This window comes from Helicoverpa armigera, chromosome 1, assembly GCF_030705265.1.
Source record: "Helicoverpa armigera isolate CAAS_96S chromosome 1, ASM3070526v1, whole genome shotgun sequence".
NCBI lineage: Eukaryota > Metazoa > Arthropoda > Insecta > Lepidoptera > Noctuidae > Helicoverpa > Helicoverpa armigera.
Genome location: NC_087120.1, coordinates 4,019,593 through 4,042,416, shown reverse-complemented (window position 1 = coordinate 4,042,416; position 22,824 = coordinate 4,019,593). Strand labels below are relative to the sequence as shown.

Here is a 22,824-nt window from a genome sequence, read left to right as displayed (position 1 = left end):
AGTTAATTCTTCCGAAGCTCATTGTTTAGAAAACTTGATGAATATTTTTCTTTGTCCTATGCCATGTCTGCATGATTTAAGACCACTCTAATAATCTCCTGCTGCTTATTCCATACTCAAAATTAATTAAAATGGAGCATCTTGTTTACAAGCAGCATCAAAGAGCTACATATGTTAGCTTTAGTGACGTTGACTTAAGTCTCTCATGTAAAAAGGAAAAAAATACTGACCACACATGGCAAACACAACATGGAATCTTAATAACATGTTTTTATGAAAGCTACATTCGACATTATAAATGAATAAAAAATACTTACAAAGTTGATGAAAATTTTCAACGAGATACAGTTGTATGCACTTATGTGCGTATATGTAATTATGTTTCATACCATAAACGGTCTATCTCAATCGTTACTATAAGACACATAATACGAATAAATACACTCTGTCTTTTACATACAGTGTCATCATTGTTCTCACCTCTCATCACATTGACTTCCTACAAAGTTAGTCAATGAGCTCATTATGTCATCCAGTCATTCGCTCATTACATTACCGTCAGTATCAAAGATTATCAATGTTATCTCATTGGCGTAACCAAATAGGTACCTTCTGTCCAGCCCAACCTCTTATAAGTTTTGCAATTATTGATGCAGTTGTGGCAACGGAAAAAGTTGGGTGATTGTCGCGATAATTAGCTTAGATTCTAAAAACAGCACACACATTTCTATTGCAAACGCTATCTTCGCTCTAGCCCCTAACAGAAAAGTATCGAAGGCCGAAGAGGTGAGAATATAATTCAACATAAGTACCTAGGGCCGGTAATTAGATCCACTCGATACAAACTTCCTTCCTGCTTCACACATTTTTCCCAGACATAATTGAAATTCCTGATACCTCGTGTTACATTATTAACTCAACCGTTTTTTATATCCTTGTTATTAATTGCATAGGTAGAACCGTACAGCAGTCGGTGCAAACCAATATTCGAATACATATCAATTTAAACCACCCTTCCTCCCCCGAGTCCTTGTTCACCGTCGGTTACTATGTGTAAACATTATGGAATGCAATAACGAATTCGCCACTTTACTACTCATAAACTGCGCCAGCTTTATTTTTTGTTGACCAAAGGGAAGCTTAATTTTACTTTATGTGTGCACTCGACCGGTTTATCTGACTTGTGTAATAACGTTCTGCAACGAACTATGGTTTAAATTAAAATCACTCAAAGGCCGGTTTTGTGTGTCCCCATAAACAAATCAATGTATGTTCCGATCGCTCAACAGGGGCTTTAATAAAGTGCAGCCGACATGGTGGGGCTCACCCCCGGAGCACGGCCGCCCGACCCCACCGCGCCCCATCCTCCAGTGTTGCTCCCAAATGTTATGGGTTTATTACATCCATGTTAGGGCATACTTTGACGCGACGCATCAAAGTACACACCTACTGAAATCCTTTGACAAAACTGCAGTGATGAATTTCAATATTGGACTCTACGCTGCTGTTGAAAAATTGAAAGAGTTTATATTTAGAAGCTTACTAAGGTCCGAATAATGAAAGGCATGGGACACTTTGTGACATTTTTTATTATTACTGGACTGCTAATATGTTTTTCGCGTATCTTGTTATTTGTAAATGACAGCATAGGTAATTTACAGAGGCTTGCACTAATGCCAAGAGTAGGTAAATGATAAATGAAGTGTAATGCTCTGTTTAGTTTTTTAATATGCCAGAAACTATAAACAAAATATTTCCGAAACTATGAACGTACATAATAACTCTATTCAGGGGTTCCAAATCTAAAAGAATAATAATTTAACTCCTGAAATGTCCTGAAAATAACCGACACACAACATACCACTCAAATTTTCCATACTTAGCGTAATAAATGTAAATATTTTGACTATAAATGTAAGGAGGGATCAAACACATTGACATTGACCTCGAAACCTCTTTTAAGGGCCATTGAAAAGGAGTGTCACAGTACAGAAAACACAGGAAGGCAAAGTTAATTTAAAATATTAATAACGGTTACAGCCTACAGCATAAATCAATAAAAGTCACGAAAATTTCTGCTTATTATAAAACGTAGTTTTTTTTAAAGATTCAGGTTTAAACCATTGTCCCGAACAAAGTTGGTGGACTATAGCTATTACTGAAGCGGGTACTTCTTAAAACCGCATTTTATAATAATATATTCAAATTCTTGTATTCGTACGTAAGTAGCACTATCAGTTTTATACTTGACTGTTGCCACAAGAGCGTTCGAAATCATTCGAGTAGATATTCTGCACCTTTTTATTGTGTGACCATCTCCCTCCTGGTTACACGTATCTACTAAGCTACTGAGCTGTTCATTTCGTACTTATCAATGTCGAGGGTGGATCGATTTCATCAACTAACCTTCATCGAAAGTCAATGGTAATTGATTCTATGAGAAACTGTTGCGACGCTTATTACATATTTATGATGATTTATTTTCAGTTTGTAAACAAATACACCCAAGTTTCAATCTTCAAGTAACGTAATTCCATTAAAATTTTGACACAACAAGGCTATTTTTAAATACAGTTACATGTTTGTTCAATACGCTGTATTTTTTTCGGACTGGTGAAATGTACGACAGAACAAAACAATCACGTTAGTTGGATGGAAGCCCTGTAAACAAAATATTTTGTTCAGTATTTGTATTTCACGGTTCACAAAATACGGCATTTTAAAATACCTTTAATAACATATTTAATTTGATTCCGCGAAAACTAATGAATTCAATTAATCCAGCATCAGATGATTGATTTCAAAAGCTGCCTAGCAGCATCATATTATTGCTCTCCGACTAAATTTATATTAAAATCTTTTTCACCCTGTTCCCGGTACGAGAGGGTGGCGCTACATACCTCCCACCACCCCCTCCTACCACCTTCGTAAGCTCCCTTTACAAAATATCAGTCTATTTTATTTAACATTTTATTCTAGTCTATAAGTTTGTTTTTTTCCACTGGGTTTTTTTCTTTCCAGTCTATTCTCAGAACTCCTAATGCAGTTGCAGTGTCCAGCTGGTTGTTTTCATAGGTTTTCTTTGGAAAATTAGAACAATTAAACCTGGCTTTATGCAAGTTTTCTTTGAAAAACCTTTTTTAGAGCAAGAAAAAAATTAACTCGTAGCTGTGTTTTGTGAATGTTTTACTAACTTTTTTGTTTGTTTGAGAAGTTGATTGTATTTTTTTTATTTTAGAACAGCGAATTGTACTACTATAAGTGCATAGAAATTTAAGTTTAAATTCATAAAAAAAACTGAAGTAAGGAACTCTAAGATACTGAAGTGCATATACCTAACTGAAGCACATAATGATCTTTGTTGTCGGTCAACGCTCTTATCAAATCTGCACGTTAGATAGACAAAGCTTTTATTAATAGCTATTAAATTTCAGAATAATTACGAGTTTTTTATAAATTCTGTTGGCAGAGAACCCGGCTTATAAGTAGGTAGATAAAGTGGCGTAGCTTAGGGTGCTTTATTTTTCTTGTAACTAATTAGGAATATCTATGTATTTATTTGGAACCTAATGTATTTCTTATTGTTGAATTTCTTACATGGACTGATAAAGGCAGTGGTTTGAAGTTTGGTGGATTATTTCTCAACCTTTTCTTCTCTTGTTTTTTTTTTGACACAATCGTCTGTTAGGAATTGGAGCCACGTTCAGTTTGCATTGTATCGGCTAACGGCGTTTTTTCATAAAAGTCAGAATTTAGGCATCTTTATGTTATGAATAGCATTTCGTGTTGCTAAGACTAGTGACGTTTGTCGCGGCGACCTAGATGAAATTAGAACCGCGATGTAAACGGATAGCTTCAGGCCATTAGTATTAGCGCGAAATGTTGATGCAATAGGGATTGCAGTGGGAAATATTAATGCATATATTTAGTACCTCTGCGTCAGACTCAAATTCAGTCGCATGTAAATAGTTCCTATTTATAAACCATCCCAGTCAAGGATTAATAAAGCGCTTATTATCTTCCAGAGCTTTTCATCTCCTCATTATTACCTCCTACGCTTTCTCACAGTATATTTTATTATTACCTACAAATTCTTTAGAAAATCGCTCGTAAGGTATTATTTGAGCGCCAAGCAATCTCGACGCTCTGCCACCCTCGTCTAAGTAGTTCTAGGAAAATCTGGATAGTTTTATTTTTGTATACTTTCAAGTTAAAAGTCCGTAATAAAAAATCAATAGGTAGGTCTACGAGACTGGCTTGTCTCACTTTCTAAAATCTTGTTTCTATAGTTATTTTAGTTTTATTGTCAAGGCTGTTAGTCGCTTGTAGTTATGTTGTCGAAGCGAAAGAATAATGCATGCTGTATTGTAGTGAAACACTCGTGCTACCGTGATAAGGAGATTATTAATTAAACTCTACACAGCGTATAGAGCTAATCACAGCAATCTTCGTTTAATACTTGCATATCACGGGTATGTGATGAAGAAACGTCCGTCGCTGGGTAATTTGTGGTTAAACAGCGAATCACTTAGGTTAGCTATTTAATACTTCCTCGCATTTTCTCAAAAAATGTTCTTGCTGCAACAGGTGAGACTCGGGAAGACCGTGTATTACACCCGTTTTACATCAGTAGCGAAGTTTATGAATGGCATTAGGAATGCCGCTGCATTTGTCCTTTTGAATTTCCTTTAGTTTATGAAGTACCTAACTCTTCAATATTGGTCCTTTAATATTTGAGACAAGTATATGTGTAGAAAATAGAAAAATGAATTTTCCGTAATACACTTAAAAGCTTAGAGTTCAGTTCATAGAGCAGTTGCAGTTGTCCAATCATACAAAGAGGATGAGAATAAAGGAAATTGTATAATGCCGCTCAGAAGGCGCTTGCCTTCTAGATGTAGTTCTATTTAACTTGTTTTGACAATCACGATATTACTCTCAGATACACAAAGACTTATGATGATTTTTTTTAAAATATGAAACAGGCTTTTTTATCATTTTTCAAAATAAAGGTTAGCCATCGTCGCTCAGCCAAAATTTAGTGTAAGGACTCATTTTTATTATGAGCAAAATAGCCCACGGCGGCTTTTAGACTTTGGGTCTTAAAAGAAAATTCATTGTCGCTGCTAAAGATTTTAAAGAAAATGCCACTTTGACAAGTTAAAGATGCCTGATGAATAAGTGATTTGACGAATAATAAAATCCAGAGTAACTATTATGTTCTAATATTTTGTGTATGTATATTACATTTTCTGGAGAATGATACTGACAAGTGTTGTGAATTCCTAATCTAGTAAAAAAAGAACACGCCTACAACGGAATAAAATTATCAATTTTCTCAGGTTTACGGTGTATTGAAAAAGAGATTGTAGATTGACTGATTATTCTGAATTGTCGTGACAACTGAAGTCTTAGAATAATAATGAAATAATGTTTTCAGAGATATTTCTGTTGTATGTGGCCGGCCTAAAGTATTTTTTCGTAATTACTCCATAGATTTTTCTTATAATGGAACAAAATTCTCATTAATATTCTTATGTACATCTTCGTAATCGTTTTTTTATAATTTTTAGACTTTTAAGAGCGATCTACAGATTTGAAAGTCATGCAACTCACGTAATTATATTACGGGCGTGTTTTATCAACGTAACGTGCTTATCTGCGGAATAACATATCTGCGAGTATATCTTGTATTAGATAATGTTTTGTGATTACGCTAAGTAATGTGGGAAGGCACACCTTAACGCATCTAGAGTTTTCGTCATTGGTACCTAAGTGCATTTGGATTGTTCAAGTGTGGATTTTTTATCTTTATTATTTTGGTTTATCCTTTACGTTTAATTACAAATCTATAATATAAAAATGAATCGCAAAATGTGTTGGTAAGCGCATAACCCAACAACGCCTGGACCAATTTGGCTAATTATTTTTTTGTTGTGTTTGTTATTGTCAGGAGAAGGTTCTTATGAAAAAAAATAGGGTAAAGTAGAGAAGTCAGTTGACGGGAGCGAAGCCGCGGGCAAAAGCTAGTTTCATATAATAGGGTAGTGTCCAGGGTCGAAATAATGAAATAATATTTAGTCCGCTTTTTAGATAATCAAAAAATATTGGATACGTATTTTTTCTTTTTTTAATTAAACATAAAATGACAAAGATAATACACTTCAAAAATCAGGAGTGGGGGCCTTTTACGTCACAGTGTCCTGAAAATTGTAGCAACTTGTGACGTCACACTCAACTTTAACACGCTTTATCTTAACAAGTTCTGATCCAATTTAAAAAAGAAAAAATACGTATCGCTTAATTTTGGACAATCTACAAGACGGACTAATTATTATTTTTTAGGAAACTAGCCTATTGTGAATGCTGAAATCAAAGCAAAATTTGATCTTACCTCTATTGCGGTAACCATCTACATAATACATGAAACGATTCTAAGTTATCTATGCTTTTATAATTCTTTTTCTTTTAATTCTTCACTTACTTTCACTCTTGGGAAGCCAGACTAACTCCGACTAACATAGGCTATATTTTGTCCGGGTACGGGAGGCGGTTGAAACCGCAGGTAAACAGCTAGTCAACTATAAGAAGGAAATCAAGAGTCTGGACTGAAAATCTCATTTCCGATTTGCAAACTTTCCTTAAAACTAGGCATATAAAATACATTCAATGATGGTTTAAAACTGATAACAGATTGCATTTTTTCCATGTCCACAGTGGTCTTAATATAAGTCCTATCGATCGAAATAAATTGAATAGTGGTCAGAGGGATTACTCTTTGTGAATATGTGAAACCGTACGCCGACGGAACACCCACAGGTAACCTTCACTTGTGTGAGTTAATTACACCAATACATTGAAAAGAATGTTTTAATAAACATGCTCGTCAATTTTCATGTTCTGCTCGTCTCATTTTTGAATAATAATGGTAACATGACCCCCAATTTTCAGAGATTATTAAATCAATTTCATACGCTGTGCACCCAGGTGTAGTCCCCCTTCTTGTAAACATCCCTCATAGCTACGTAGTAACCTTAACCTCTAAATGTATAAAAGGTAAACAAGGGGTGGCTGAAGGGAAGCTCATTGAGGTAAACATAAGCATATTTTGACGGAGTTAGCATAAGATTATTGCGCAATAATAATTTTCGTCTACGCACAACGTGTACCGAAAGCTTTTGAATATTCCTCGACAAACAGACAATAGACAGGTGAACTTAAAGTACTTCGCTCATAATGATGTTTCAATGTGTGTGTGACATAAGTCTGTTACAAAGCGTCTGTGTCCAAGCTTTGCTGGCATTACACACACATGTTCTGACAATAAATTAATAACCCCATGTTCATACACGAGTTATTTTTGAAGCTATTAGGGTTCCATAATCTACTAGAAAGAAACTCTTTATTTCATCATGTACGCGTTTGTCCTTAATATTAATAACGAGGATAAAGTCTAAATAGTTTTTTTAATGAGTCAATATTTTTCCACTCTCGTTTCTTTCAATAGGAGGTTCACAAGTTTTCTAAACATTCGAGAAATAAACGTGCTTAATATTTCAAAATTTTCCTAGTAGGCACGACTTGAACTCGTAACTAACGTAGCACATCCTTTGCTATTTCAGTATGAATTAGGCTTAACAGTGTTTCCCCTTGTAAATCAAAAATCAAAATAACTCTTTTATTAAGTACCGTTCCCCTGTTGTCGGGAAACAATGACAGGTATTGCAGACTTAAAACGAATAAATCGTGTTTCGGACACGCTTTGCCAAATTATTTTCATTAGTGTATGCATATTTGTATGTAGTGGTAGTCTGCTTTGTTGCAGCCCCCAAATAATCTGGTGAAACCCTCATGCGTATTAAATACGATCACATAAATACATATTCTACCTGGACTTTGCTTTTGAGGGCGGACAAATGAAATACTATTTTGTTTTGTATGATCACATGTAAAAAAAATGTAATGTTGTACCCTAAGCCAATCTAACCCTAGGGGCAAAAGGCGTGTTCAAAGAGATTTATGAAAGAAGCTTCGAAAATAATGAGATGGAAGTGCAGAAAGCTACGTGCTAATTAAATGAGGCAATTTTTTATAATTTCAATTTTAGCTTAATGAAGTTTCCCTAAGCTTAACATAGACACGGGTTGCGAGTAAAAACCCCAGATACGCGTTTTTTTTTAAGAAATTTTATTTTTTACGTAATACGCTGCGGATATTTTTAACGTTAAGGTATGAAATAATCATGCGATTTCTATTGCGAATTTGACTAAATTAAGTTTCAGAAATTATTGTTAAAACTGTCTTTAATCACCTACTGTGTTTTTTGAAATACAATATAGCTATGTAATACCTACACATATAAATATAAGTACAGATGATTTTGAAAAAGTTATGGTGAACTCTGTAGTTCATCTTTGAAAAGCTTCATTACTTCTTTTTGCTCTGCTAAAAGTTAATATTTTAGAATTATTGCTATTGTTCCTCCTTACCTACCTTTGCAAGTGTAATTGCGTTGCGAAAAAAAAGAAATAAGTGATACTACGCTTTTGCGTAGGTAATATTAGTAATAATAGGCGAATTGCGATTTTTTGATGTGTTATTTATAAATATATTAAGCGAACATATTACAATATAATAATATTTCGATATGACGAAACAACTAATAATACTAAACGATTTGATTATCTGTTTGCATTGATAAGGCTAAGAAACCACTCAACCGACATGGTCGAAACAGCGGGAAACGGCTATATTATAAAATATATAATAGCTATATCGGGTGTGTCGTTCATAATCACATTAAATTAAATGCGTTAATATACTGGTTAATATATGTCGATTAACACAAAGATAAAAGAAAAATACGTAAAAATAAAAAAATGATTTTTTCAAACAAAGTAAATGGAATAAAAATGTGCAAAAATTAGAACACCATATAAAAGTCAGTCATTACAAACAACTGAAATTCTCCCTTGAAAATTGACAGCTGTCAACTGATCAAAACATACGATACTCCTAACTTTATCTCTGCTTTACACATGATGTTGTAAATTATAAAAACGAAAAATGACTCCTGTGGCTAAACCACTGAATGGATTAGGTTATTTTTTTTACAATTCGCCATAGAATATCATAAAGTATATGTGATATGATTTAATGTGATTGTGAACGACACACCCGATATAATATCTGGCTAGTAATTATTTATCAAGAACTTTGACAACAGTATAGAATATTGTATGTTGCCGTAATATTCGAAGAAAATCCTCTCAAGTAAATAGCAAGAACTTATCTATTTTGGATATTTTACCTTTATAAAGTTTCCTATAATTTTTAAGAAGCTTACCTGCAAAGTAGTAGGTTGCTGCCTACGCGACTTCCTTGCCTTAATGCTCGCAAAAACAGCATATAATATTATACAAAGCGATTGTGCTAATGCTTTGTAATAAATAATTCTTAAAGCCTGCTGTGCTGATGATCAGAGTTTTGTAAATAAGTAGCCATGCGAAGAATTATCTTGTGTAGGTACCTATCTGACTACAAAATTCAGTATTTTTTTAATTTACTGTAGCCAAAACTTTCCCTCGGTTGTCAATGATTTACATTTACCTTTTCGATAAATTATTAAACAATTAAAATATGTAATCTGTGCAAACATGAATACTCAAAATTGCTCTTAAAAAACTCAATACGAATTTCTGGCTCTTCCACTAAAGCTACTCAAAGCTACCGCACGGGTTCTGTTTATCCTGTCTAATTGGTGCTCTTATATTTTAAACTGATCCTTAATCCTTATACAGGAGGGAGTGACGGGCGAGTGGCGCGGCGCCTGGGTGATGCTCATCCGACGGGTGATGGTCTACTACACTACCAAAGACCCCACCGTTTGCACCGTGGACTTAAGAAAAACGAGATGCGTCGGTAAGCATGTCTTAGCTATTTACTTAGAATTGCTGCTGTAGAAAATAAACCAGGTACCTGTATGTTTGAAGTCGATTGGTCTATAGATGCGTTCGTTAAGTTCTCTTCATGGCTTTGACGTAATCAAAGCGCGTATAAACCCTAATCACCGATACAATCCGGATAAAAATGCGTGGTATGCAAAAATATTTTCTTGGTTGTTTTCTTTTAGTTTGATCGTTTTTTTTTAATTAGAACGAGCTTGTTTAGCATCATTGGGATACGTTTTGAACATTCTAGCTTACATTGTCATTTTGGTTTGGTCGTAAGGTTGGTTTTCGTATCGAGTCCTTAAGATTGTTATAGTTAAGGAAGGTCTGGCCAAGGGTTGAGTATGGGGCGTAAAGTCGGGGTGAATTTGGATAGAGAGATAAACAGCACTGCTATCGCTGTTTTTCAGGCGCATTCAACTAGGAGGAGCGAAGTAGGTCAAACCCCGTTGGCTCCTCCCACTAGGTAACGCCCACACTTGAAAACAAAAATAAAACGTTTTTGTTTAAATATTTATTTTTATATGCAGCACGTAATTCTGGGAAATACAATTATAACCATCCATCGTCCGACGGCATACTAAAATGTAATCTTTATTACAAACCCTAAGCATTTTTTTCATTTCGTTGGTATGATTAAGTATATTGAGGCCATGAATAAAACTACTGAATGTGTCTGCATTGATTTTTTACTTACATAGAACTGTTAAAAGAATGAAGGACCTTACCTCACAATCTGTCACAATATTCCCCTTTTTTTTTCTAGCCCATTTTATCTCTTGATGGTCCCTTCTAAGGGCCGTCCCAATATTTTATCTCAGTTGATTTTCTTGCTAGAGATACAATTTTGATATTACCTCCATACAAGTAATGTCTAATTCCTATCTATGGTAAGTAAATCAACAGATAGTTAGAATATTGAAAAAGGCAATTGAAATGAAATCGTTTATTTTGCAAATTGGACATTACATCACTTTTACACGTCATTTTAAGAACGCTTTGCATTTAGGCTTTGGACTGGGTTTTTTTCCTATCTCCCATCTTCGGTATCAATGTTAGTATGTTTGTAGATTTCAACAAACTATTTGTCAGTGTCGTTAGCGATCCTGTAAACGTAGATGTTATAGCACTTACTCTTAGTTCTGATTGTCTACTAAAGAAAACTGGAAAGGAAAACACGCCGATTGAACTTTCTTTTAAAAACTCTACCCATGTTTGTATAAAACACGGAAATATATAGGTACCATTTTACGTTAAATCTGGTAAACGTTTGTATTTTAGATATAAATAAGTTATGTTATTAAGTATTTGTAAAAGTAAGTAATAGTAGCGTGTGTGTAACCTGAAAAATATTTAGTTGTCAGTTAGAGAGCTATATTTTGTTCTCAACTGTCTCCTGAACGTAACGTAATAGTTTCCTTCGTCGTGTTTCTACATGTTTCACAAAACTTATCACCTAAATATTTTAAATAATTATTATTGGCCATCATTTTATAGCATGTGTATCGTGTAATTCAGTGTTCTGTATGACTAATCTCTCAACATTTTGCGCGCAAGATCAAGCGATTCGTACCTCTTTACGTAGTTTTTGGGCTGATTATTCAATTATATCCTCCTTGGTGAATCAATACGGCAAAAATTCGGTTCTCTTGTGTTTTGTCCGTAGGCGTAACAATTTGTGTAACGTAGTTAATCGTCAATAAATAGGTATACTGTGTGGACGTTCCGGATGTTCTATAATTACTCTTTATTACCGCCGACACAACTGCCGCTGTGACGAGATAAAATAATTTAACACTAGTTGAAGGTTACGGATAAAATAATGTTATTGTTATCAGCTGGGAATTTAACGAAATATTAATAGTTTTGTAACTGTAACATGAACAGTGATTAAGAATTGAAATAGGAAACTGGTTGAAAATAAATTGACATGTTTGTGCTTGCGTAACACATACTTACTTTCGAAAATTTCTTCTCTAGCTTTAATTAATTACTACTTCAACGGTAAACGCACGTCGGATCGTCGGTTCACAGTTGCGTTTGCGTTTGGCTTCTACTGATGTGCATTCACCATCAATCCTATAAAATATACACCATACTTATTTATTTACAACTAGCTTCCGCCCGCGGCTCCCCCCGCGTGGTGTGTTGATGAAAAGTAGCCTATGTGATAATCCAGGGGGTCATCTACCTACATACCTAATTTCAACAAAATCTGTCTAACCGTTTTTGCGTGAAAGAATAATAAACATACATCCATAACAAACTTTCAGATTTATAATATTAGTAGGAATTAGTAGGATAATAAATACACAGGAATAAAAACACCGAAGATATTTTATACACCCACGGCCAATTAGCTTAGCAGCTTAGTAATTTTTTTTGCTCCTAATTATTTTCTTAGTTCTTCTTATTATCTCGGAAAAAATAATCTACTTAACGGAAAATTGTTGTGAAGACTAAATTACTTGGAAAAGTTAATGCCTTCAATATCAGTAAGCTCTTTATGTGGTTACGAGTGCTAGCATGTGGAATAATGATATTTCCCTGGAATTGTCAATGGCAATTAATTAGTCGTGTTTGCTGTAGAATTTTGACATTCCACTCAAAATTAACTTGTCAATCATATGAAAATTGTCATAATATGACAAAACTGTTATAGTGAAACCTATGCTTATAAGGACTGTTAAGGATGAATGGAAAAAAGGGAAAATGGACTCTACTAGCAGATTTTTTAAGGCACATATAATACTTTAGTCAAACCACTTACTTCCGTAATACCATAGTTTGAGTAATTCAGTCATCATCGTGTTACAATCTATACCTGAAATATATAGGTACCATTGACCCATTCCCTTCTTTAAATTACATACATACTTACTAATACTTGCGATTGTATTGACAGTGACTCAGGAGGCCGATGAAGACACGAAGGCTACCTGTCCAACAGACGGCAGTGACAACCTCCTTCTGGACTGCCCTCACGCTACCCTCTACCTACGATTCCCGCACGAGAGGGAACTTAAAGTAAGTTATCATCATCATAGGATGTATTTAATAATCTCAGTAAGTTAGAAATAAAATAAATATATTAAGCTGCAATAAGTAAAAAATAATTAAACGAGAATAATACCTTACCGCTAAGAATGTTATATACAATAGAAAATTAGACTTAAAGGATATGCGATTGACAATGTAGGTATAGCAGCGCCATCTTGAGGGAGTTAGTAGAGTTGATAAATCGGTCGGGTAGCCGACGTGCAAGGGCGGCGAGTGCGTGAAAAACGTGAACATGAATTTTCCCCTCGACAGATGGCAGCTCATCGAATAACTTATTAAGATTTGGCCACGAAAATATAATTTTGAAATGAATTGATATTTTTTACCGACAGTGAAAATAAGAAAGCATTAAACAGGATGTAGTGTCAAAACCATAGCCATTCTTCTGTTTCGTTGGTACCATCGTTTCTGTATCCATCTCTTTCATCATTCCCTAGATATTCATACACCAGCAAGAGACAAACGGTACTAACTTGACATATTCAGTAGTCTGCCTGAAGCGTACCTGTTGAACTAAGCCTTAGCCTTCGTAAATTGTTAGTACAACCTTTGAACCAGATCGATATCACGGCGCGTAGGAAGCTTTATTATTGGCTCGACGTTTCTGGCTTTGTGTATCAAACAGAGTTTACCCTCAGCCACTGCAAACGTGTTGTGTGCGAAGGGAATTTTCTTTCGGTATTTTGGCGCGTAAAAACTTTTGTGTGAATACGGTGAATATGTCTATAAAAAACTATAATGGGAACGGTGCGGGAGATGACCAAGAAGGTCACGAAATGCGAAATTGTGACGAGCAGGGCTCTGAGGACCTGGAGCAACCATCAACGAGTAAGGAGACTAAGGAGACAGATGCGGCTGTTAAAAGAAAATGTGAAGTAACGGAACCAGATGACTCTTCTGACTCAGAAGAGCCTGCTAAGCGGAAATGCCTCGAGCTTCCGGATTTAATAAAAATGGATGTGGAAGAAAACGAAGCTCCTGTGATTCCAGAAGCTGTAGACGAGGGAGATTTGCCAGACATTGTTGACCCTGGTCCCATGCTAGAGCCAGATATAATACCAGCTCCAGCTCCTTTTGTTGAAGAAAATGCGAATAACGATGATGTTGTTCAGGCGCCTATGGAAAATCAAGAACCTGACGTTCCTGTAGTGATTGAGCCCAACCCTCCGGAAGATGAACAAGATATAAATAAAATTATCATTACTATTTCCGACGAGGACGAAGAAGATGAACCAAGTCCTCCTCCATTTTTTTTTAATCATCCTGGCCCAGATAACTGGGAGCCACCTGAAAACGTAGAGCAACAGGTACCGGCTCAAAATCCTTTAGTGCCGGTGCGAATGTTCAACCTTTTTGAGAGAAGGATGAATTACGATGAAATGTATCGTAGATATCATATTTTTAGAGGGCATCAGCAAAGGGTTGTAGATGCGGCGGCGGCGGCTAATCAACCACCAGCGGTAGTTGAGGAAGTACAACCAGAAGAAGCAGACGGCGAAGAACCCTTGATAATAGTGTATGGACATCCACCACTGCACGAGTTAGGTCCCCACGCCGCACAGGTTGCAGGTGATCCAGACGCGCCCTTGAATGTAGATGAGCAACAGCTGGCAAATTTAGAAGACCAACCGCCACCGCTGGATATTGATATTGAAAGGTTGCCACCTATCATTGGAAGTTGTCAACCACTAGTAATGCATGAACCAGCATTGAATTTAGAAGTACCAAACCCTGAAGGTGAAAGATCATCTGCAGACGTCGAACAAGAAGAACCATTAGTAATATTTTATGGTGGTGGTCAACCACCGAGTGCTGGATTTAGTCAAGCATCGCTTAACGTGGATGAATGTCCATCACAAGTAACTGACGACGACCAAGGACTTGTGCGTGAAGGTGCCCACCACCCGTCAGTGATCGTTGACGACTGTAAGCCGTCCACGAGTCGGCTGCATCAATCTATATCGCAAGGGGGTGGGCCAATAAGGCTGGTTAGTCTCCAGAATCTGATGAAACCCGCGCCTGCTGTAAGCCCTAAAACTCTAGAAGAATCTGACTCAACTGATTTGTGCAGTGATGAAAACAAAGGTGAGGGGGGAAACCCAGACAATAGCGCTGAAGCTCCCCCAGCAAACGAAGGTGAGGCGGAAAACCCAGAGAGTAGCGTTGAAGCTCTACCCGCAAACGAAGATGAGGCGGAAAACCCAGACAACAGCGTTGAAGCGCCACCTGCAAACAAAGATGAGGCGGAGAACCCAGACTGTAGCGTTGAAGCCCCACCAGCAAACGAAAGTGATTCTCAAATAAATGAGTAGTGAGGAGTCTTGAACTCCGAGCAGCGTACAAAGAGATGCTGAACTGTAAACAAGTCACACAATGTTAGCACAAACATGCAAGTAGATAGAAAACTACAATGTAGAATAACTTGTATTAATTTTGTGACACACTAGTTACTACGAAACTCACATAAAAACTTAATTTAATTGATGTGTAAAATTATTTATCTTTTCTTTAACCAAAAAAGTTACAATGGAGTGTTCAGGGTAAAAAAATTATATTCTTGACGAGTCTTTTTACCTACTTTATCATATTGATCTTGATAACTGTATTAGTATTAGTATTAACATTGTGTATTTATCTTGTCGTATAGTCAGAAATTCAGAATCTTTAAAAAATCAGCAGTATTTAAAATCGTTATACAGGAACTTATATTGGTTTAAATGTACATCATAATGTACTAAATAATATGTACTGTATTCTTCATTAATGCTGACTATACAATGATGACTGACCTTAATGTAAATTCATTTTTAACTATAAGTATGAATGTTAATACTCATTCGATGTTCTTAGCAGTACACACGCTATCTAGTGTATCATAAATGTTTTTGTCGACTAATATTATAATGCGAATAAAATACATAGATAAACACGCCAAGCGAATACACTTTTATTTAACTTTTCATCCAAAACAACATTAAATGAGCTTAGCGAAATATCCCAAGCGAATTACCGACAAAAATGGCTTGCGCCGCAATCAATATAAATTATTTTGCAATCTTTATTTTAGAAGCTAGCTGTGCTCATTGGTATCAAAGTATTCGTCAATTTAGTAATTTATTTTTCGAATTGCCAATTTGATGACTTAAATGGCCGTACAAAACAATAGGTACAAGTTTTGTGCATGTATTTCTAACATTGGTACAAAAAGTCAGTTAAACTGCATAATTGATATTCCATTTAATGATTTAAAGTTTTGGTGGTCAAACTTCCCAAAATATGAAACAAACTTAAAAACAGTAAAACAGTAGATGAGTACAAATACGACACAATTTTAAACCCCGTCGAACACAAAGGCTTCCGCACATTATTTATATTGATAAAACCAATACGCTGAGTTTTAGTATGGAATCAAAGAGATTAAACCATTTCCATTCTCCTGATTTTCAGCTGTCATGGTTTTTTTTTTTAATCTGGCGACCATTTCAAAAGTGATTAGATATTTTGAAGAAACCGCTGGCAGAAGCTAGCTTTACCATAATAATGCCTTTAGAATTGGTTCAAGTTTACAAAACGACGAACAGAGTGCTTAGTGCGAGTTTTCGTGAATTTTTTTACGGACTCACATGAGAGCGCGTATACTAAGATTTGTATGCAGTGTTGCCAACTTAGTGGATTTTCCACTAATACTGGTGGTTTAAGTCCCCTATTTAGTGGCGAAATGTTGAAAGTACTGCGGGTCAAGTAGCGAAATGTAAGTTTTGTGGTACAACTTTAAGGAGTTACTATGGAGATTTGAAGTCTCACGGAATGTCAAAAAAGCATCTACAAAACAAAAAGGTGAACGACTACTATATAATTATATTAAGTACTCATTCATTGGTCAAATGCGTAACTAAACAATTTGTGAAACTACTACGCCGATTATAATTTGTGAAGGATTCGGATCGGGTCGGATGAATTGCTAAACAGATGTAATGCTTTGTCTGTTTTAATTTTCTATCGTTGCCGAGTTTCATCTTTGGATGATTAAATTGTTTTAGGTTACAATAAAATATAAACAATATTTTTTTAGTGGTGAATTTGGTGATTTTAAGTGTGGGATAAATTTTTGTTAGTGGTTTTCTGGTGGTTTTAAAAGTTGACTCTGGTGGTAAGCTTCTACAACTGTTGGCAACACTGTTTGTATGGAACAAAAACAGGTTCCAATTTTTGACACTAGGTGGAGCTGTTTTTGTTCCATACAAATCTTAGTATACGCGCTCTCATGTGAGTCCGTAAAAAAATTCACGAAAACTCGCACTAAGCACTCAGTACTTATACATTAACCAAAACTTGATAGTAATATAGTGAAAGATGAATCTGCGGTATCGATTGAGTGAATGAGTGAAGTTAAAACTCAAAAAAAGTTGAAAAGGACCTTATAAACTAATAATGGTCCTTTGACACAGGAACACCTACTTTTATTGTTTCTGTACTTTGTACCGTGACCTCACTTTACTACGTTCTTTATTAGATCTGTGCAATTTCTATCATTCATCGAATTTCTTGACAAAACGGTGCAAAGTAGCAAAGTAGTAGTTATAGTGGTGTGAAATTATCGACTTGAGGCCCTACAAACGTTAAGATACTGCGCCGGATTGGTAACCACGTATTCAGCATCATATAACTAAAATAATTATTATCAGTCCGAGCATTATCTCGAAGGAATCAGTTTTTAAATAACTAGGTAAAGGTAAATGAAGTAGGTTTATTTACTTAACGGGAGATAAGCAATTTTCATGATCAACTTACCATTTTCTAAGAATCAGCCCTAAAAGAGAACATTTATAGAATCGTTGTTTTCGAGATCTGATATGTTTGTGTTGTTTAACACATTATGTAGGTACAGGTTTTTAGGGTTCCGTAACCAAAGGGTAAAACGGGACCCTATTGTTTTCGCTCCTCTGTCCGTCCGTCCGTCCGTCTGTCACCAGGCTGCATCTCATGAACCGTGATAGTTAGAAAGCTGAAATTTTCACAGATGATGTATTTTTGTTGTCGCTATGAACAAATACTGAAAACTAGAATTGAATTTATATTCTTGGGGGCTCCCGTACAACAAACGTGATTTTTTGTCCGTTTTATAAATATTGGTACGGAACCTTTCGTGTGCGAGTCCGACTCGCACTTGGCCGGTTTTTATTCTTATGACAAAATAACCTAGACGCCAACAAAATGTCCAAGAAATAAGTGGTCTTAAATGTCACTGAAAAAATAAAGAGCCAGCGAAGGCGCGAAATCTATTGAGCTATTGGGCTTTCATTGTATTTTTTTTGTGGGAAACTAAACTATTTCTGTGTAATTAAAACAACTAGACTTTATATTCCTGAAGGATTGTCTGATATCCTTCTAAGGTTTTATGTTCGGACTTCGGATATTTGTTATATAGCGACTCAATCACGTCGAAGTAATGTATGAGAATACATAAAAAAAGTAAGTTTAAAGGCTTGTAAGAAAGTACCTAATGCATTTTGTAAGTGGATTAACTTATGGCTTGTCTAAGACCAAATAAAATTATATAACCAAATAAAAATGTCGGTTGAAAAGTATAAAATGTTATAAAAGTAGAAAAGACAGCTTTTCTTTAATACGGTAAGCTAAAGCTAACAAATTACCCGCACAAACAATATTAAGTGAATGTTGCACAAGTTGTGGCCTGAAGGGAATCTTATTTTTAGTATAACTTTATTGATTGGACTATAGCCTTCGTGATGGAGTATCAACAAGGTATGCAGTGTTCGATTACAATAACAAATACTAATAATATTTGTTTTTGTGAGAATTTAGTTAATTTTATGTATGAATTACCTATACTAGACGATAATTACTTTACGCACGATTAGCTACTTTATATAAACTCTCACTTGATGTCTCTTAAAATTTAATTTCGAATACTTAAATTTTAGAATAATCCTACGATTATAATTAAAGAAATTACAATTTTGAAATTTAATATTGATCGTATTGTTAAGATGGTCTTTCGTGTCAGTGATAGCCTATCGTATACAGTTCCTGCATAATTGATAAGGCCTTCCTCGACCTAGATTTGACCAATGCATTTCTTAGTATATCGCTTTTAGAACAAAGTGAATATTGAACGTTGTGATTGGAACTTCCAGGGTTGGCGTTATATGGTGAAACTGGCAGCTCACAACAATGGCGCCCACATTCACCATCAACAGCTCACCAAGGAAGATGTGCCGGCTATCGTCGATAAATGCCTTAGCTTTATTTATGCACATGGTAAGTTGATATAGGTCTTTCAAATAGTCACCTTGACCTTTTCGAATTATATCGGTCGCCTTTCAAGCTAAGCGAGAGCAATGCATTTGCCTGACTGACATGCCGTGTTAGGTTTCGAGTACCTTAAATGAGAACAGCCGTCGTGGCCGAAATCGGCCGTGGACGCCATTATTAGGTTTCGAGCTGTTCGTAATGACTAACGAAGATCTGAAAATAACAGCTGGATACAACAATGTAATTTTGCGGGTCGCCGTAGAGTCTCGGTAAATAAGATGTTGGTCGGTCACCCATCCGTAATCAGATCGCACCAGCGCTGCTTGACCAACAGTCTATCGAAGGCTTCTACACACCTCTTGATATTCACTTTAACACAGCAATACAACGATTTCCTAACTAGGTCGCTTCCCCCCGTCTAGGGGTAGTTAGGTGCAGCTGAAAATCAATATAGTACGCATATAGGATAGCGCGGTGCAAGTTTGGTACTCAGATATGTCCATCAATGTAGTGGACATAGGAGGCGCAGTTTAGCCTTGCAGGCATCGATCGCCAGCTGCCGTGAATACACGCGCATTCATTTATATACGTACCTTACATATTGGTTCGATTGCGCCGCTTTGTTTTATATTAAATGAAAGCTTGGTTTCGGATACTTAATATAATAAATGCAGTGGCTAACAAATGTAATGCCATTAAAAAGCAATTTAAGACTTCACAGTACCTTTATGGAATGCTTTTATGATACTCTCCAGCTAGATCAACGGGAACAAAATGTTGTTCGTATAACCAATTATGTTCTCACATTTTTTGTACTCAACCGTTCCGTAATCAACTAGTTAGGAACCCTTATAGTTTCGCCGTATCTGTCTGTCCGTCCGTCCGTCTTACCGTCCGTCCGCGGATAATTTCAGTTACATCGTTAGCACTATAGAGCTGAAATTTTTAATTTGGTACCCTTTTGTACATTAATCACGCTGACGAATTGGTAAAATAAAAAGTGGAGTCAACTGATTTATTAGGGTTTTTCTTAACTCCAACCCGAACGAGTGGTATACTGTTGGATAGGTATTTTAAAATGATAGGCGTTTACTACAATAATTTTTGATAATTTATTAAGTTAATAATTTCGGAAATATTACTGTATTTTCTACAACCTAAGGATGCATCTACACGGTGGAAGTCGCTGGAGCAAGTTAACATGCGCAAGTGACAAGTGAAAAAGTGGGTGGTTATTTTGCTTTGGCACATACGAGAGTCGCTGGACCCGAAGGTTTTTAAAATTTGCATGTAACCCGCGCGTGTGCCTCGACATGCACAATCTACTTGCACCTTGTAGAAGCACCCTAATTAGTACAAACAATTAACTTCACGAGCCAGGCACCCATTTGACGCATTTTCAAAGCGGCTGTGTTCCAGGCAGCCTGTCGGAAGGCATCTACCGTCGCGCGGGCAGCAGCTCGGTGCTGTCGGAGCTACTCGCGCGGTTCCGCAGAGACGCATGGTCCGTGCAGCTCAGCTCCACGCAACATTCCGAACACGACGTCACTGGGGTGCTTAAGAGGTATGTAACATTATTGATATTCATATTTTTTATCATTGTTTTATCCGATTTTGAACCCACATACCTATCTCAGAATGGACGAAAGAACTGAGTAAAAAAAAAATCTAATTTTAAATCGAACTTTATAGGTTTAGGTTAGAAAGTTAGAACTCGATTCTTTCACAGCGGTCGATTCTGATAGGTGCGCGTTCACCGTAATATCTATGTATTTCGGGTAAGTAATAAGTAAAGTCGTAATTAGATAATTAGCTGTTAAAACCCTTAAATGAGTCGTTGTTTCGAAAACGCGTTTGTGTGATTTTTTGCACGGGTGACAAGCAAAGCGGATACGCTCGACAGAATTCGTTAAAACACTCTTACCCGCCTTTTTACCTGGATCCACGATAACGCCTTAAAATTACCAAGCCTGTTAAAAGTAAAGTGCGAAGTTTTCACAATTTACATAGCCATGTCGTACATTTTACACCAGTATTTACTCAGCGACTGCATCGTCGAGATTTCCGAAACCCAGTTACCGGTTAACTCCATTATTCTGTGTCAGTGGCTGACGGGATTCACGGATTCTGGCTAACGGTGAGACTAATGGACTAATGTGCTTACCTCGCGTGCTTGATGCACAAATTCTCTAGAATCGAGAATGCTATCAATGCAGATCTATCCTCGAAACCGAATCGATCCAAACGGCTGATGTTAAGTTATGAAGCTTCCTGCATAAAAAGTTTTTATTCAATAAAATGTTATCAAGTTTTTCTCGTAACGACGTCGGAACGAAGAGAAAATATTAAAATGTAGTTCCGAACCCTTACAACTGATCCCCTGATATTTACTCCCCTGTAAGCAAAAGTTTGCAAGTTTAGCTGGATTTTGACGGGCTTTACGCAAATCAAACTAGCACCTAGTTTGTACAGATTCGTTGCTGTAAAAATGTTATTTATTATAAGTTTCCGTTTCCGCAAACGTGACTGAATATACTTTTCTCTGAGCTACAAAGTTTACTCCGAGCATTTTTGAAATAAAAATACAAGTGTTGTCTTGCATTGTGAATTTTAAGTTAAGATTTTTTAACAAAACTACTTTTCATAAGCAGCTTACGTTTATTTGTTTTTAAGTATTATAAGGGCTGCAGTTCAAAATTAATTTGATCTTGCACAACGCCTCGACTTGCACTCCATATTATTATTTATCTCAACAGACAATAGAGGGACGGTCTCGGAAATCAGAGTAGACGGCAGCGGCCCCGCTTTCCGCCTGAGAGTTGAAAAAAGACTAATACTCTGTGATGAAAACTTTTAAAATAGAAAAGCGCTAAAGTAGAAACGATTTTTAAGAAGCGTACCCGGGGGTGGCTTTTATTCTTGAGCATAAAGTAGTTACTAAGATGGAAAAATCTTGTGAAGCACTTTTATTATTCAGTATGTGATAAGTTTTAGTTAGTTACTATACAATAATAACAATCATCTAAAAGTTATCTTTCTTTGTTTCAGATTTTTCCGCGATCTTCCTGAACCTTTAGTGCCGCAAGAAAAACATAAGGACTTGATCTCAGCGTTAGGTGAGTTGAATATAATAAGGCCTTGTTATTTTAGTCGACGAGCTTATTTCCTACAACAACGTAACTGGATTCAGTTGCCTTATTGTTAATCTAATTCGAACTACAATTGTGAAGTATCCAAATACTGAAAGTAATTTGAGATACTCATGTTGCAGTTAGCTTTATGGAAATTCACTCAAATTGAAATGATTTGCACATTCTCTTCCGAGCACAATGAATACATGAATACGGAGTTCTTTCGGAACAGTTACCTCACTGAAGAATTTTTAATAAAATCTGTAACAACCCTTTGTGCTGCAATTAAGTATGCACTCAATAGAATTTCCGTTTACTTGCGTTCGTTAAACGACTTGGAGGACCAATATTAGTGCTCAGTTTCAGTTCAAAGGACTGAACTAATGTCATCAAGGCTTTCGTGCAGT

General features: G+C 36.1%; 1 protein-coding gene across 3 annotated transcripts in view; it reads left to right on the top strand.

Moving 5' to 3' along the window:
* The window catches only part of LOC110373035 (arf-GAP with Rho-GAP domain, ANK repeat and PH domain-containing protein 2), a 47,354-nt gene that overhangs the window by 10,399 nt on the left and 14,131 nt on the right, over positions 1-22,824 (top strand). For all 3 annotated transcript variants that reach the window (XM_021330127.3, XM_049836446.2, XM_064040962.1), the window contains exons 3-7: positions 9,801-9,921; positions 12,856-12,977; positions 19,169-19,292; positions 20,706-20,850; positions 22,335-22,402. In XM_021330127.3, the coding sequence (XP_021185802.3) occupies positions 9,801-9,921; positions 12,856-12,977; positions 19,169-19,292; positions 20,706-20,850; positions 22,335-22,402 (580 nt within the window). The remainder of the gene's footprint in view (positions 1-9,800; positions 9,922-12,855; positions 12,978-19,168; positions 19,293-20,705; positions 20,851-22,334; positions 22,403-22,824) is intronic.